The sequence below is a fragment of the Schistocerca serialis genome, chromosome 10 (genome assembly GCF_023864345.2).
Source record: "Schistocerca serialis cubense isolate TAMUIC-IGC-003099 chromosome 10, iqSchSeri2.2, whole genome shotgun sequence".
NCBI lineage: Eukaryota > Metazoa > Arthropoda > Insecta > Orthoptera > Acrididae > Schistocerca > Schistocerca serialis.
In genome coordinates this window covers 60,481,382-60,498,273 of record NC_064647.1, presented here as the reverse complement: position 1 = coordinate 60,498,273, position 16,892 = coordinate 60,481,382, and the positions used below count along the sequence as shown (strand labels likewise).

The following is a 16,892-nucleotide window of genomic DNA, read 5'->3' as shown; positions in this document are numbered from 1 at the left end:
GGAACCCTGAGAGAGAGAGTCTTGACTAGCCAAACATGGACTCTTTAATATGCAACAATTATGTGATGTTTGCTGCCAGTAGTGATATGAGAACGACACTGGAGCATAAGCTAAAAACAAGCCCGTTCCGTGGAAAATCCGCTTTGTATATAACAATGCTTCAATTGAAGCCTGTGTACTTGGTACACGCCCTTGAATATTCATTACGCGATACGCGAATTAAGTCAACCAATGTGGAACCTACACTGTAGTCATATAGGAAAAATTATTAAAAATAATGCTAGTGCTAAATGAAGAATTTATTGATCAATATGCCCAAGTCAAGCTGTCATGCACATGGTAAAATCTGTTTGATAGATGGGTGATAACCAGGCAAGCTACACTGATAAGAAAATTAAAAAATTTTTACAAAAGGGCTGTGTACGCCTAGTAACAATATGAAAAGTGTGTTGTGATAAGGTAAAAACAAATAGACGCCATGTAGATGAGAGTGAGTATGCGAAGAACAGTTAAAAGGTATTAAAAAATAAACTGTGTGCATAAACAATGGAGGAAAGGACGGAATATTGAGTGTAGCAGGGACAGAAAATGACTGTTGTATCTGCACCAATATATACGTCGATAAGTCTAGTGTTGAGTGACAGACTGTCCTAGTGCAGTGCTCAACGAACAATAGACAGTGTATAAAAACAGTAGTTATTGATCCGTTCGGAGTCGAGTTAAACGAACATCGCTCGACGGGGACATTTAGTATGTGTGTTACGAAACATTTTCACGTGTTGAAAGACGCTCTGGCAGTGTACCAACCGTGGAGTGAGTGAAAATGTGTAGTACAATGTGCGTGTGACGAACCTTGAATACCAGTGTCACAATGCCACAAGAAACCTGTTATCACGCCAAACCATCCTGTGCATACCAGTGAAGCGACGGCTTACTGAACAATAAACGCTTTTAACAAGTTGCATCTTCTTCCACAGCTAGTAATCTGTGTCCTTAAAGGCAGTACACCGTTGTGGAATGTTTGTTTCATGCGCTACAACGGGGAGCCATGTGGAGAAGCCGAGACGAGTGCCGTGCCGCCAGCCAGCCGGTCGCGGTAAACCACTGCCACTCACCGACATCGGAGAATGGTTCGCCGCGGTTCGCGACTGCTTGGGCGCCACGTCAGCACGACGTCGCTGTTACTGAGAGCAGGTCGTCGAACCCAGCGGACGTCGGCACGCGGCGTTCCAGACGACGCTACTCAACAATTGCTTCGCGCCGCCAGCTCCGTACAACATTGTTGTCATTCAAATGAACTATCAAATATGTGTTTAATGCACTAACATGAATAGGGTTTAGTGGACACGAAATGACGTGACAAACATTTGTTTTTTTTTTTTTCCTTGAGTTATTCAATACGGACTCAAAGTATTCATTGGTTCAGTGATATATAGATATAATATGTTTTCGTCATGTTAATGAAGTATACTCGCAGGAATGCTGGACATTTTAAACCAATTGTCGCGAGTAAATGCAAGGACGATTCATGATACTACTGTAAAAATGTGTAACAAGTGACTTTCATTACAATCCAAAACACAAATATTATATGGGTAACAAAGAGACTAAAGGTTTAACATGCTCTCACAAATAGCCTTTGTTATATGTGAACATTGGATAGAATCTGAACTTTTTGTGATCAAACTGGGTATTAAAACAAACCAGACGAGATGACCATGGCTCCGGCGCAGTTTTCCCAGGTTTTCTGATCGCACGTAGCCCGAATGGGGGAGCCAAATAAATGTAATGACCCTGGGACTAGGTTGACGGTCACCTCGCAAAGTGAAAGAACAGTATGAAAAGTGTAATTAAACCTACAGTGTAAAAGAACTAAAAAGTGTAAAGTGAATGATCCAACCAAGGTAACAGACAATAACCAAACAGACGTTAGTGGCAGCATATTGCCGAACATTTCCAACGTTAGTCAATTGCTGCCAGGGGGCATTGTAACGTCTAGAGAAACAAAAACAATATATTATGTAGTAATTAGAGAATTAGATGTATCATATTGTGTCATTGTATAAAATTATGTATTTTTTTTATTATTTATTTCTGAAAACGTCTGCGTCGGCGAGTAATAAAACCGACAAAGAAGATAAATGTTAAACAGAGATTAAAAAAGGAACTAGTATATAATACGTGTTGAATATGAATGTCTTTGTCGTCTTAATTTGGAAGTTGTGCGAGTAAGATCTCCTGTTGTTGTCGTAGAGAACGCCAATGTAGCATTCTTTTGTCGAGACTAAGCAATGTACGCCATTACGTGTGAATTCACAAAGGTCTGTAATCACTGAGATATTTAAAGGTTTTAATAGAGGTGTTTAAATGAAAACTTGTATTATTTATTGTTAAGCTTGCTTGCATATTATCCCATCCTGTTGAGACATTTTTCAGTTATATAAATATTATCTGTGGTGCTGAGCTGCGTGGAGAACGAAGAGCCGCTGCCGCGGCGTATTTAAACGACTTACAATATAGTCGAGCATACCGCAAGGAAGCGGTAAAATAATAGTAAAATAATATTATTTCTTTTAGCTCCCAGACTGGCAGTGAAGATCAGCAGATTTTATGATGTGTTGCAGATTGACGCGGGCTGCTGATAGGATATAATTTACAGTGCAAATAATTTAATGTACCTTCAGAATCTGATAGGAATCTTGCTGTGCTCCGTTCTGATCTGGCAAACTTTATAGTGACAACGTATTTTTTAATGAGAGTCTCATGTTCTTGGGCTAGTCGTGGTATGAAATAGCATTTTAACGAGAAATAAAATCCACTGCGAACTTGTGTTTTTGAACGATCACACGAACTGTAACATCAGTGTTCATAACAAAGTAATTTTAACTTTTAATCACTATGAAGTAGGGAAGATATATTGATTCTTAGCATGAGTTGCAGTTATGAAAAATCGTTCCTTAAATTGTAGGCCAGATACAGAACAATAAGACTTCCATATATACATTTTATTCCGCTAAAAGGTAATGATGATAAAGAAAAGCCAAGCACAGCATTGCTAAAAGTATTTCACGTAACTCTTTTCGTAAATGTGTTGTTACAAAGAGAATAAATAAACCAAAGAGCAACAATTTTACAATCCGCGAGAGAGTTGGACGTGAAAAAAGGTACGGCCAAGCTTTCAGGAAACATTCCTCACACACAAAGAAAGAAAATATTTTATGTGGACATGTGTCTGGAAACGCTTACTTTCCATGTTAGAGCTCATTTTATTACTTCTCTTCAAATCACATTAATCATGGAATGGAAACACACAGCAACAGAACGTACCAGAGTGACTTCAAACACTTTGTTACAGGAAATGTTCAAAATGTTCTCCGTTAGCGAGGATACATGCATCCACCCTCCGTCGCATGGAATCCCTGATGCGCTGATGCACCCCTGGAGAATGACGTATTGTATCACAGCCGTCCACAATACGAGCACGAAGAGTCTCTACATTTATTACCGGGGTTGCGTAGACAAGAGCTTTCAAATGCCCCCATAAATGAAAGTCAACAGGGTTGAGGTCAGGAGAGCGTGGAGGCCATGGAATTTGTCCGCCTCCACCAATCCATCGGTCACCGAATCCGTTGTTGAGAAGCGTACGAACACTTCGACTGAAATGAGCAGGAGCTCCATCGTGCATGAACCACATGTTGTGTCGTACTTGTAAAGGCACATGTTCTAGCAGCACAGGTAGAGTATCCCGTATGAAATCATGATAACGTGCTCTATTGAGCGTAGGTGGAAGAACGTGGGGCCCAATCGAGACATCACCAACAATGCCTGCCCAAACGTTCACAGAACATCTGTGTTGATGACGTCATTGCACAATTGCGTGCGAAATAAAAACCCTAACGTATTGAGACATGTTTATTGTGAAAATTTGATCACGTTCGAATGAAGCCTCATCCGTAAAGAGAACATTTGCACTGAAATGAGGATTGACACATTGTTGGATGAACCATTTGCAGACACACGCTGTACATGGTAAGTAAACAACTGGTTCTCCCGTAGCACTCTCCATACAGTGACGCGGTCAACGTTACCTTGTACAGCAGCAACTTCTCTGACGCTGACATTAGGGTTATCGTCAACAGCACGAAGAATTGCCTCGTCCATTGCAGGTGTCTTCGTCGTTCTAGGTCTTTCCCAGTCGCTTGTCATAGGCTGGAATGTTCCGTGCTCCCTAAGACGCCGATCAATTGCTTCGAACGTCTTCCTGTCGGGACACCTTCGGTCTGGAAATCTGTCTCGATACAAACGTACCGCGCCACGGCTATTGCCCCGTGCTAATCCATACATCACATGAGCATCTGCCGACTCCGCATTTGTAAACATTGCACTGACTGCAAAACCACGTTCGTGATGAACACTAACCTGTTGATGCTACGTACTGATGTGCTTGATGCTAGTACTGTAGAGCAATGAGTCGCATGTCGACACAAGCATCGAAGACAACATTACCTTCCTTCAATTGGGCCAACTGGCGGTGAATCGAGGAAGTACAGTACATACTGACGAAACTAAAATGAACTCTAACATGGAAATGAAGTGTTTCCGGACACATGTCCACATATCATCTTTTCTTTCTTTGTGTGTGAGGAATGTTTCCTGAATGTTTGGCCGTACCTTTTCGTAACACCCTGTATAGCGCTGTGCTTCAATATCTGCAAAAAAGGTGTGATAAGACATTTGACAGCCCCTTTCCATACCATGAATAATTTTCTGTACAGCAAGGGGTTGAGTCCAAAGACTTTGAAAAAGCTGTAGAACAGTTTCACCCAAGTGAAGTGCGCCCCCGGTAGTTGAGTGGTCAGCGCCACGGAATGTCATACCTAACGGCCAGGGTTCGATTGCCGGCTGCGTCAGAGACTTTCTCCGCCCTAGGTCTGGGCGTTGTGTCGCCCTTATCGTCACCATTTCATCACCATCGACACGCAAGTCGCCGAAGTGGCGTCAACTCGAAAGACTTCCACCAGGTGAAGGCTCTACACGACGGGAGGCCCTAGCCACGCGACATTTCAATTTTACCCAAGGAAAAATATTTGTGTAGGTTAATTCTTACAAAGAAGAAAACAGCAACCAGCCACTATTAATACTGCTACTTATTTAGGTAAATAGCGCCGTTACCGGTTTCGAACTGGCAAGTTCATCATCACACGGCTGTTCACATGATTTTCAAGATACGCTTTACATTATCGTCCGTTTTCGATTTTTATTATTCCACTGTGGCCGAGTATTTTTGGTGTGTTGTTGCCCTACGGTAGAAAAACAGTGTTAGAAGCGCCCTATGTGAAAATACCTAACCTCCAAACGATGAAATACAGCGTAAATGAATATGTGACGTTAAGTGGTTATGGTACTTACGTCGAAAATTCCGCGCGATTTTGTTGCGAAGTTGCAGGATTGTATTTTTCGCATATTCCTAAATATATCCAGCACTTACGTAACTTGTATATCACCATATTGTGCAAAGCACCACACACACACACACACACACACACACACACACACCAAAAAGAATTTGCCACATGTGAAGTTATCACAGAGATTGCAGATTTACAAACACAACAGTGTCAGAGACGTTCTCTCTCAGAGACATCACATCTCTGAGAGAGAACGTCTCAGCCGTCTGATGATGAACTTGCCAGTTCGAAACCGGTAACGGCGCTATTTACCTAAATAAATAGCAGTATTAATAGTGGCTGGTTGCTGTTTTCATCTTTGTAAGAATTAACCTACATTAATTGTACACAGCCACGGTCTCACCATGTCAGTTTTAGACAAAATAGCAAAAATATTTGTGTAGATGACTTATATAAGGAGTTCAGCAGCCATAGAGATAACCTTAGCAGCAGTGTGAACAAAGATGGTGATAATGTTGCAAACTGATTTAAATTATTTTCTTCAGTGCTGGAACAAGGTGAACAAAATATTTCTCAAGTGTTAGAAATTTTGTACAGCATCCCTGCCTATCTGGAGCGAATATTTCCATTGATCAAGGATGAGTGGCGTGCCACAAGAGACATGTTCAACAGATTTAATCAAAGTAGAGCTCCATGTGACTGTGAGATATGAAAACATGCCCCGTAAAGAAGTTTTTCAATTTGCAAAGAGTGATATTGAATTATTAAAAAGTGGCAAAATTTCAGTGAAATATAATTAAAATCAATCTGAATCTGACTGACTAGCACTTAAGATGATAAATATGTACTTTTGTTCTTTAGATGCTTACTTCCGTACTACACTCCTGGAAATGGAAAAAAGAACACATTGACACCGGTGTGTCAGACCCACCATACTTGCTCCGGACACTGCGAGAGGGCTGTACAAGCAATGATCACACGCACGGCACAGCGGACACACCAGGAACCGCGGTGTTGGCCGTCGAATGGCGCTAGCTGCGCAGCATTTGTGCACCGCCGCCGTCAGTGTCAGCCAGTTTGCCGTGGCATACGGAGCTCCATCGCAGTCTTTAACACTGGTAGCATGCCGCGACAGCGTGGACGTGAACCGTATGTGCAGTTGACGGACTATGAGCGAGGGCGTATAGTGGGCATGCTGGAGGCCGGGTGGACGTACCGCCGAATTGCTCAACACGTGGGGCGTGAGGTCTCCACAGTACATCGATGTTGTCACCAGTGGTCGGCGGAAGGTGCACGTGCCCGTCGACCTGGGACCGGACCGCAGCGACGCACGGATGCACGCCAAGACCGTAGGATCCTACGCAGTGCCGTAGGGGACCGCACCACCACTTCCCAGCAAATTAGGGACACTGTTGCTACTGGGGTATCGGCGAGGACCATTCGCAACGGTCTCCATGAAGCTGGGCTACGGTCCCGCACTCCGTTAGGCCATCTTCCGCTCACGCCCCAACATCGTGCAGCCCGCCTCCAGTGGTGTCGCGACAGGCGTGAATGTAGGGACGAATGGAGACGTGTCGTCTTCAGCGATGAGAGTCGCTTCTGCCTTGGTGCCAATGATGGTCGTATGCGTGTTTGGTGCCGTGCAGGTGAGCGCCACAATCAGGACTGCATACGACCGAGGCACGCAGGGCCAGCACCTGGCATCATGGTGTGGGGAGCGATCTCCTACACTGGCCGTACACCACTGGTGATCGTTGAGGGGACACTGAATAGTGCACAGTACATCCAAACCGTCATCGAACCCATCGTTCTACCATTCCTAGACCGGCAAGGGAACTTGCTGTTCCAACAGGACAATGCACGTCCGCATGTATCCCGTGCCACCCAACGTGCTCTAGAAGGTGTAAGTCAACTACCCTGGTCAGCAAGATCTCCGGATCTGTCCCCCATTGAGCATGTTTGGGACTGGATGAAGCGTCGTCTCACGCGGTCTGCACGTCCAGCACGAACGCTGGTCCAACTGAGACGCCAGGTGGAAATGGCATGGCAAGCCGTTCCACAGGACTACATCCAGCATCTCTACGATCGTCTCCATGGGAGAATAGCAGCCTGCATTGCTGCGAAAGGTGGATATACACTGTACTAGTGCCGACATTGTGCATGCTCTGTTGCCTGTGTCTATGTGCCTGTGGTTCTGTCAGTGTGATCATGTGATGTATCTGACCCCAGGAATGTGTCAATAAAGTTTCCCCTTCCTGGGACAATGAATTCACGGTGTTCTTATTTCAATTTTCAGGAGTGTATTAATATCTTTTGCATTCTGTGTAGAACGGATAGGTATTTTTAGTGTGATATAAGGGTGTACATTAAGTCCAGGAACACTTTCAATTATTCATTGCACAAGAACTAAACATTGTACAGATGTCAGACATATTGCATTTTGAAGAGAAACTGAAAATTTTTTATACAAACATACGATGTACGAACCATGAGTGACCCGGCAGACGTGAATACGATAATCGAATTCTTGCCATACCTGTCCCAGCATGGCTTCGTCGACTGCTGCAGTTGCTTCCCGTATTCTCTCCCAGAGCTCTACTACATCACGTTGTAGAGGCGTATACACACCAGATCTTTAATGTGTCTATACAGAAAAAAAGTCACACGGAGTGAGATCTGGTGGTCGGGGTGGCCATTTCATCAAACAGCTGTCCCCTTCTGTAACTCCGCACCTGAACTCGCCATGTTTGCGACTAGCGCTGACTATCGGCAAATTACGAAACTACGCTGTGGCGGTATACATGAAAAAAAAAAAACTTTCAGGGTTTCTCTTCAAAATGACATATGTATGATATCTATACAATGTTTGGTTTTTTTGCAATAAATAATTGAAAGTGTTTCCGGACTTTATAATAGCAGCTACCCACAGAGGTCTCGTGTGAGCAGTAATTATCTTATGACAGCGAAACTTGGTGGATATCCTAATGAGTTAATGCAGAAACGATTTGCGCTGAAAAAAACTAGTTTCAGTTTTAGCCACCAGGTGCGCTGTGAATGCAAGGAAGACTTATAGAAATGTTTCCATATGTAATATACACTCCTGGAAATGGAAAAAAGAACACCTTGACACCGGTGTGTCAGACCCACCATACTTGCTCCGGACACTGCGAGAGGGCTGTACAAGCAATGATCACACGCACGGCACAGCGGACACACCAGGAACCGCGGTGTTGGCCGTCGAATGGCGCTAGCTACGCAGCATTTGTGCACCGCCGCCGTCAGTGTCAGCCAGTTTGCCGTGGCATACGGAGCTCCATCGCAGTCTTTAACACTGGTAGCATGCCACGACAGCATGGACGTGAACCGTATGTGCAGTTGACGGACTTTGAGCGAGGGCATATAGTGGGCATGCGGGAGGCCGGGTGGACGTACCGCCGAATTGCTCAACACGTGGGGCGTGAGGTCTCCACAGTACATCGATGTTGTCGCCAGTGGTCGGCGGAAGGTGCATGTGCCCGTCGACCTGGGACCGGACCGCAGCGACGCACGGATGCACGCCAAGACCGTAGGATCCTACGCAGTGCCGTAGGGGACCGCACCGCCACTTCCCAGCAAATTAGGGACACTGTTGCTCCTGGGGTATCGGCGAGGACCATTCGCAACCGTCTCCATGAAGCTGGGCTACGGTCCCGCACACCGTTAGGCCGTCTTCCGCTCACGCCCCAACATCGTGCAGCCCGCCTCCAGTGGTGTCGCGACAGGCGTGAATGGAGGGACGAATGGAGACGTGTCGTCTTCAGCGATGAGAGTCGCTTCTGCCTTGGTGCCAATGATGGTCGTATGCGTGTTTGGCGCCGTGCAGGTGAGCGCCACAATCAGGACTGCATAAGACCGAGGCACACAGGGCCAACACCCGGCATCATGGTGTGGGGAGCGATCTCCTACACTGGCCGTACACCACTGGTGATCGTCGAGGGGACACTGAATAGTGCACAGTACATCCAAACCGTCATCGAACCCATCGTTCTACCATTCCTAGACCGGCAAGGGAACTTGCTGTTCCAACAGGACAATGCACGTCCGCATGTATCCCGTGCCACCCAACGTGCTCTAGAAGGTGTAAGTCAACTACCCTGGCCAGCAAGATCTCCGGATCTGTCCCCCATTGAGCATGTTTGTTACTGGATGAAGCGTCGTCCCACGCGGTCTGCACGTCCAGCACGAACGCTGGTCCAACTGAGGCGCCAGGTGGAAATGGCATGGCAAGCCATTCCACAGGACTACATCCAGCATCTCTACGATCGTCTCCATGGGAGAATAGCAGCCTGCATTGCTGCGAAAGGTGGATATACACTGTACTAGTGCCGACATTGTGCATGCTCTGTTGCCTGTGTCTATGTGCCTGTGGTTCTGTCAGTGTGATCATGTGATGTATCTGACCACAGGAATGTGTCAATACAGTTTCCCCTTCCTGGGACAATGAATTCACGGTGTTCTTATTTCAATTTCCAGGAGTGTATTAGTGGACGGGAAAAGGTCAAACAAGTGAGAAAGGCACAATGTTGATTTCGTTATTAACCTCTACTTACACAATTTGTTCAGTATGAGCACCGAAGACGTGGACGAGATGCTGCATCTGTAGAACGACGTGATCAACAGTTCTCACAACAGTTCTGGTGGAATGTGAGGAACTTGTTTCACTACACTGACATTCAGTTCACGTAGAAACCAAACATGTCTCTGTTGAAAGCATTCTATTACGAGGTACCTCCAGAACGAAAGGTTATATGGATTCAGATGAGGTGATCTTGCAGGCCACTTGTCTGGAAAACCTCTGGAGATAACACGTTCGCGGAAGGTTGCATTAAGCAGAACATTCACTGGGCGACTGACACGAGGTGTCGCCCCGTCTTGCACGGAAGCAGTGGTTTCCACACAGTTGCGCTCTTCCAGAGCAAGAATCACATGCGGTGCAAGACTGTATTGTCTTCACAGAAGAATGGACCAACTACAAAGGCTTGTGAACCAGCAGCAAACGGCCGTAGGCGGCGAGTGCAATGCGCAACACACAGTATATTAGTAGCCCGAATTCGGCAGTTCTGTGTATTCACTGCACCCTGCAGAGTAAAATGTGCTTCGTCATAGAATGTTGCCCAGTCGCTCCGTCATCAACTTTGATCCGTGCCAGAAACCGAAGAGCAAATTCAGAATGTTACTGTGGATAAAGAGGTTTCAGTTGCAGCACCGTCTAGATCTAGTTCGGGTGCCATTATAAAAGAGATTGGAAAACTTGCTCTACACAGGGCATGTGCTGTCAGTTACAGCAACAGGAAAAAAATCGTTCAAATGGCTCTGAGCACTATGGGACTTAACATCTGAGGTCATCAGTCCCCTAGAACTTAGAACTACTTAAACCTAACTAACCTAAGGACATCACACACATCCATGCCCGAGGCTGGATTCGAACCTGCGACCATAACGGTCGCGCGGTTCCAGACTGAAGCGCTTAGAACCGCTCGGCCACAGCGGCCGGCCAGCAACAGCAGTTTCGCCAATAATATCCACCGGGACAGGTGCAAAACAAACGTCACCTGCGTTTTCGAATTTCATTATCATTTTCTATAAGCCATGTAATGAAAAAAGGTCTCTTCTGAGACTTTTCAGTAGGCGATACTCTCTCAATGCAGCACTAATTGCCGTCATTCACTGAAAGCAGTTTGACTGACTGTGCACGGTCTCTCTTCTCGACTACTTTACTGTTCGCTCGGGTTATGGCTTGTCGAATGACAGAGTGGGTGTCTGCACCTGGTGGCCAAAACTGGAACTATTTTTTTCCAGCTTAAATCGCTTTCACATTAACAAGTTAGTATATCTGCCACGTTTTTCTCCCATACTATAATAACAGTCCACACTTGATTTTCGAGAGTAGCTAGTTGCTCTTTAATTATAACCACCTGGTACAGGGTGACAATTATTGATCTATATGAAAAAAATATAAATTAGTTACAGTCTACGGCGTGCACACAGGGTCACCTCGGATAATAGGAGTGAAGTCATCTTTCAAACCCTTCACGTACTGTTCGTTAGTCACTATGCCATCAAAGAACATCGCACCGATTACTCCGTGTCATTACACACCATACAGTCACCCGTTGAGTGTGAAGACACTTCTCGATCGCGAAATACGGATTCTCAGTCCCCCAAATGCGCCAGTTTTGCTTATTGACGATCCGATCCTAATGAAAGTGGGTTTCGTCGGTAAACCACACCATACAGCGCATAATAATTCCAATCATGCCCCGCGGTCAACCGTGCAGTTTGAAAGCCCTAACGGAAACCGCAATGGCAAGGAAAGCGTTTCTGAAGAAGAGAAATTTGTTAGCATCGAGTATAGATTTCATTGTCAGGAAGTCGTTTCAGAGAGTATTTGTATAGAGTGTAGCTATGTATGGAAGTGAAACATGGACGATAAATAGTTCGGACAAGAAGGGAATAGAAGCTTTCGAAATGTGGTGCTACAGAAGAATGCTGAAGATTAGATGGGTAGATCACGTAACTAATGAGGAGGTATTGAATAGAATTGGGGAGAAGAGGAGTTCGTGGCACAACTTGACAAGAAGAAGGGACCGGTTGGTAGGACATGTTCTGAGGCATCAAGGGATCACAAATATAGCATAGGAGGGCACCGTGGAGGGTAGAAGTCGTAGGGAGACCAAGAGATGAATACACTACGCAGATTCAGAAGGATTCAGGCTGCAGAACGTAATTGAGGATGAAGAAGCTTGTACAGGATAGAGTAGCATGGAAAGCTGCATCAAACCAGTCTCAGGACTAAATACCACAACAACAACAACGAAGTATGACGTCAAGTTGATCATGTTTCCTTGTCAGAAAGGCTGGTAACCACTGGGATAGAAGTATGCTGCCGAGCAAGTAGGCCCAGTTGTGTGGTTAGCACACTGGACTCGCATTCAGGAGGAGGACGTTCAAACCCACGTCCAGCCATCCAAATTTAGGCTTCCCACGATTTCGCTAAATCGCTCCAAGCAAATGCTAGTATGGTTCCTCTGAAAGGGCACGGCCGATTTCTTTCCCATCCTTGACTCATACCGAGCTTGAACTCTGTCTCTAATGACCTCGATGTCGACGGGACGTTAAACCCAATATTCCTTCATTTAGAAGTACGCTTGTTTTTTTTTTAAATTTGTATACTACCTATGTCTGGCAACGTTCGCATTTAAAATAAACATCTGTTTAGGCGTTTAGCACTGATGCGGAAGGTACAACTCAAACTCAGGTAAACCAAAAGGGCCCTGGCGCTACTCACTTTGAAGCGAAGAGGCCCGACCGGTGGCTGGGCGTAGGGGATTCCCTGGAAGGAGACGTAGGGGAACCCCCAGGCGGTGCGCCTGCGCCGTCCGCGCAGCTCGCCCTGGCTCACTCGCAGCAGCACCGTCTCGTCCGCCATGCTGGATTACGCAGTCCTCGCCGGCACAGACCGCTGCGTCGCTGCGACTGATCTCTCTGCAGCGGACGCGGCTCCCATCGCGGGTATATATAGAGCCACGCCCGCCGGTGACGTCAGCGCCGCCACGAATGAGATAATAAACCCCAGCCTGCCCTTGGTTAGTCTGCTGCGTCACCCAGCAGCCACGGTCGTGCAGAAGGAAGCTCCGGGCCCACCAGAGCCACTCTGTTGCGATATCCATCTCGAAGTGACTTTCTCCAGAAATCATTATCAATACCGACATCTCAAGCTGATATGCGCAAAAACGTTGGACATTCGTATCATATACAGAGTGGTCCATTGATCGTGACCAGGCAAAATATCTCACGAAATAAGTGTCAAACGAAATAACTAGAAAGAACGAAAATTGTCTAGCTTGAAGGGGGAAACCAGATGGCGCTATGGTTGGCCCGCTAGATGGCGCTGCCATATATCAAACGGATATCAACTGCGTTTTTTTAAATAGGAACCCACATTTTTATTACACATTCGTGTAGCACGTAAAGAAATATGAATGTTTTAGTTGGACCACTTTTTTCGCTTTATGATAGATGGCGCTGTAATAGTCACAAACATATGGCTCACAATTTTAGATGAACAGTTGGTAACAGGTAGGTTTTTTAAATTAAAATACAGAATGTAGGTACGTTTGAACATTTTATATCGGTTGTTCCAATGTGGTACGTATACCTTTGTGAACTTATCATTTCTGAGAACGCATGCTGTTACAGAGTTGTTACCTGTAAATACCACATTAATGCTATAAATGCACAAAATGATGTCCGTCAACCTCAGTGCATTTGGCAATACGTGTAACGACATTCCTCTCAACAGCGAGTAGTTCGCCTTCCGTAATGTTCGCACATGCATTGACAATGCGCTGACGCATGTTGTCAGCTGTTGTCAGTGGATCACGATAGCAAATATCCTTCAGCTTTCCCCACAGGAAGAAATCCGGGGACGTCAGATCCGGTGAACGTGCGGTGCTTCGACGACCAATCCAACTGTCATGAAATATGCTATTCAAAAAAATTGTTCAAATGGCTCTGAGCACTATGGGACTTAACTTCTGAGGTCATCAGTCCCCTAGAACTTAGAACTACTTAAACCTAACTAACCTAAGGACATCACACACATCCATGCCCGAGGCAGGATTCGAACCTGCGACCGTAGCGCTCTCGCGGTTCCAGACTGTAGCGCCTAGAACAGCTCGGCCACCCCGGCCGGCAATATGCTATTCAATACCGCCTCAACCACACGGGAGTTATGTGCCGGACATCCATCATGCTGGAAGTACATCGCCATTCTGTCATGCAGTGGAACATCTTGTAGTAACATCGGTAGAACATTACGTAGGAAAATTAGCATATTTTCCACCATTTAGATTGCCATCGATAAAATGGGGGCCAATTATCCTTGCTCCCATAATGCCGCACCATACATTAACCCGCCAAGGACGCTGATGTTCAACTTGTCGCAGCCATCGTCGATTTTCCGTTGCCCAACAGTGCATATTATGACGGTTTACGTTACCGCTGTTGGTGAATGACGCTTCGTCGCTAAATAGAACGCGTGCAAGAAATCTGTCATCGTCCCGTAATTTCTCTTGTGCCCAGTGGCAGAACTGTACACGACGTTCAATGTCGCCGCCATGCAATTCTAGGTGGATAGAAATATGCTGCGGGTGCAATCGATGTTGATGTAGCATTCTCAACACCGACGTTTTTTAGGTTCCCGATTCTCGCGCAATTTGTCTGCTACTGATGTGCGGATTAGCCGCGTCAGCAGCTAAAAGATCTACTCGGGCATCATCATTTGTTGCAGGTCGTGGTTGACGTTTCACATGTGGCTGAACACTTCATGTTTCCTTAAATAACGTAACTATCCGGCGAACGGTCCGGACACTTGCATGATGTCGTCCAGAATACCGATCAGCATACATAGCACACGCCCGTTGGGCATTTTGTTCACAATAGCCATACATCAACACGATATCGACTTTTTCCCGCAATTGGTAAACGGTCCATTTTAACACGGGTAATGTATCACGAAGCAAATACCGTCCAAACTGGCTTAATGTTACGTGATACCACGTACTTATACGTTTGTATCTATTACAGCGCCATCTATCACAAAGCGAAAAAAGTGGCCCAACTAAGACATTCAGATTTCTTTACGTACTACACGAATATGTAATAAAAAATGGGAGTTCCTATTTTAAAAAAAAACTCAGTTTGACCGTTTGACCTATGGCAGCGCCATCTAGGGGTCCAACCATAGCGCCATCTGGTTTCCCCCTTCAAGGTAGACAAGTGTTGTTCTTTGTAGTTTTTTCGTTTGATGCTTATTTCGTGAGATATTTGGTCCGGTCACTATCAATGGACCACCCTGTATACACACAGGTGACAGAAGTCATAGGGTAGTGGTATGCACATGTACAGACGGCGGTAACGTCGCGTACACCAAGCTTAAGAGTGCAGTGTTGTCGGCGCAGCTGTTATTTGTACTCAAGTGACTCATGTGAAAAGATTTTCCACACGATTATCAGCCCACTACGGGAATTAACACACTTTGGACTAGATGCATGGGACATTCAATTACGGAAATCCTTAGGGAAATTAAATATACCGAGATCGACAATGTCAAGACTGTACCGAGAGTACCACACTTCAGGTGTCACACCCCGTAACGACCGAAAGCAGCGGCGTCTGCGTAAAGTTGTCAGTGCCAACAGACAAGTACCACTGCGTGAAACAGCCGCAGGAATAACGTGGGGCGTACGACGAACGTATGCGTTAGGTCAGTCCGGCGAAATTTGGCGTTAATGGTGATAGCAAACGAGCGACGCAAAAGAGTGCCTCTGCTAGCAGCGCGACACCGCCTGCAGCGCGTGTCCTGGGCTCGTGGCCACAGCGGTTGGACCCCAGACGACTGGAAAACCGTGGCCTCGTCAGATGAGTCACGATTTTAGTTGGTAAGAGCTGTGGTAGGGTTCGAGTGTGGCGCACACTCCACGAAGCCGTGGACTCAAGTTATGAACAAAGCACTGCGCAGGCTGCCGGTGGTTCCATAATGGTTTTTACATGGAATGGGCTGTGTGCTCTGGTCCAACAGAGCAGATCATTGACTGTAAATGGTTCCGTTCAGCTACTTGGAGACATTTACAGCCATTCATGGATTTCACGTTCTACATCTACATCTTCATCTACATCCATACTCCGCAAGCCACCTGACGGTGTGTGGTGGAGGGTACCTTGAGTACCTCTGTCGGTTCTCCCTTCTATTCCGGTCTCGTATTGTTCATGGAAAGAAGGATTGTCGGTATGCCTCTGTGTGGGCTCTAATCTCTCTGATTTTATCCTCATGGTCTCTTCGCGAGATATACGTAGAAGGGAGCAATATACTGCTTGACTCTTCGGTGAAGATATGTTCTCGAAACTTCAACAAAAGCCCGTACCGAGCTACTGAGCGCCTCTCCTGCAGAGTCTTCCACAGGAGTTTATCTATCATCTTCGTAACGCTTTCGCGATTACTAAATGATTCCGTAACGAAGCGCGCTGATCTCCGTTGGATCTTCTCTATCTCTTCTATCAATCCTATCTGGTACGGATCCCACACTGCTGAGCAATATTCAAGCAGTGGGCGAACAAACGTACTGTAACCTACTTCCTTTGTTTTCGGATTGCATTTCCTTAGGATTCTTCCAATGAATCTCAGTCTGGCATCTGCTTTTCCGACGATCAACTTAATATGATCACTCCATTGTAAATCACTCCTAATGCGTACTCCCAGATAATTTATGGAATTAACTGCTTGCAGTTGCTGACTTGCTATATTGTAGCTAAATGATAAGAGATCTTTCTTCCTATATATCGCAACACATTACACTTGTCTACATTGAGATTCAATTGCCATTCCCTGCACCATGCGTCAATTCGCTGCAGATCCTCCTGCACTTCAGTACAATTTTCTATTGT

The 16,892-nt window shown here is 45.8% G+C and overlaps 1 protein-coding gene across 1 annotated transcript in view; it reads right to left on the bottom strand.

Annotated features, from left to right (window-relative positions):
• LOC126424927 (juvenile hormone esterase-like) overlaps window positions 1–12,925 on the bottom strand; it is a 148,084-nt gene extending 135,159 nt beyond the window's left edge. The window contains exon 1 of the mRNA XM_050087771.1: window positions 12,736–12,925. Coding sequence (XP_049943728.1) covers window positions 12,736–12,876 — 141 coding nt within the window. The 5' untranslated portion in view covers window positions 12,877–12,925. The remainder of the gene's footprint in view (window positions 1–12,735) is intronic.
• Window positions 12,926–16,892: the final 3,967 nt, after the last annotated feature.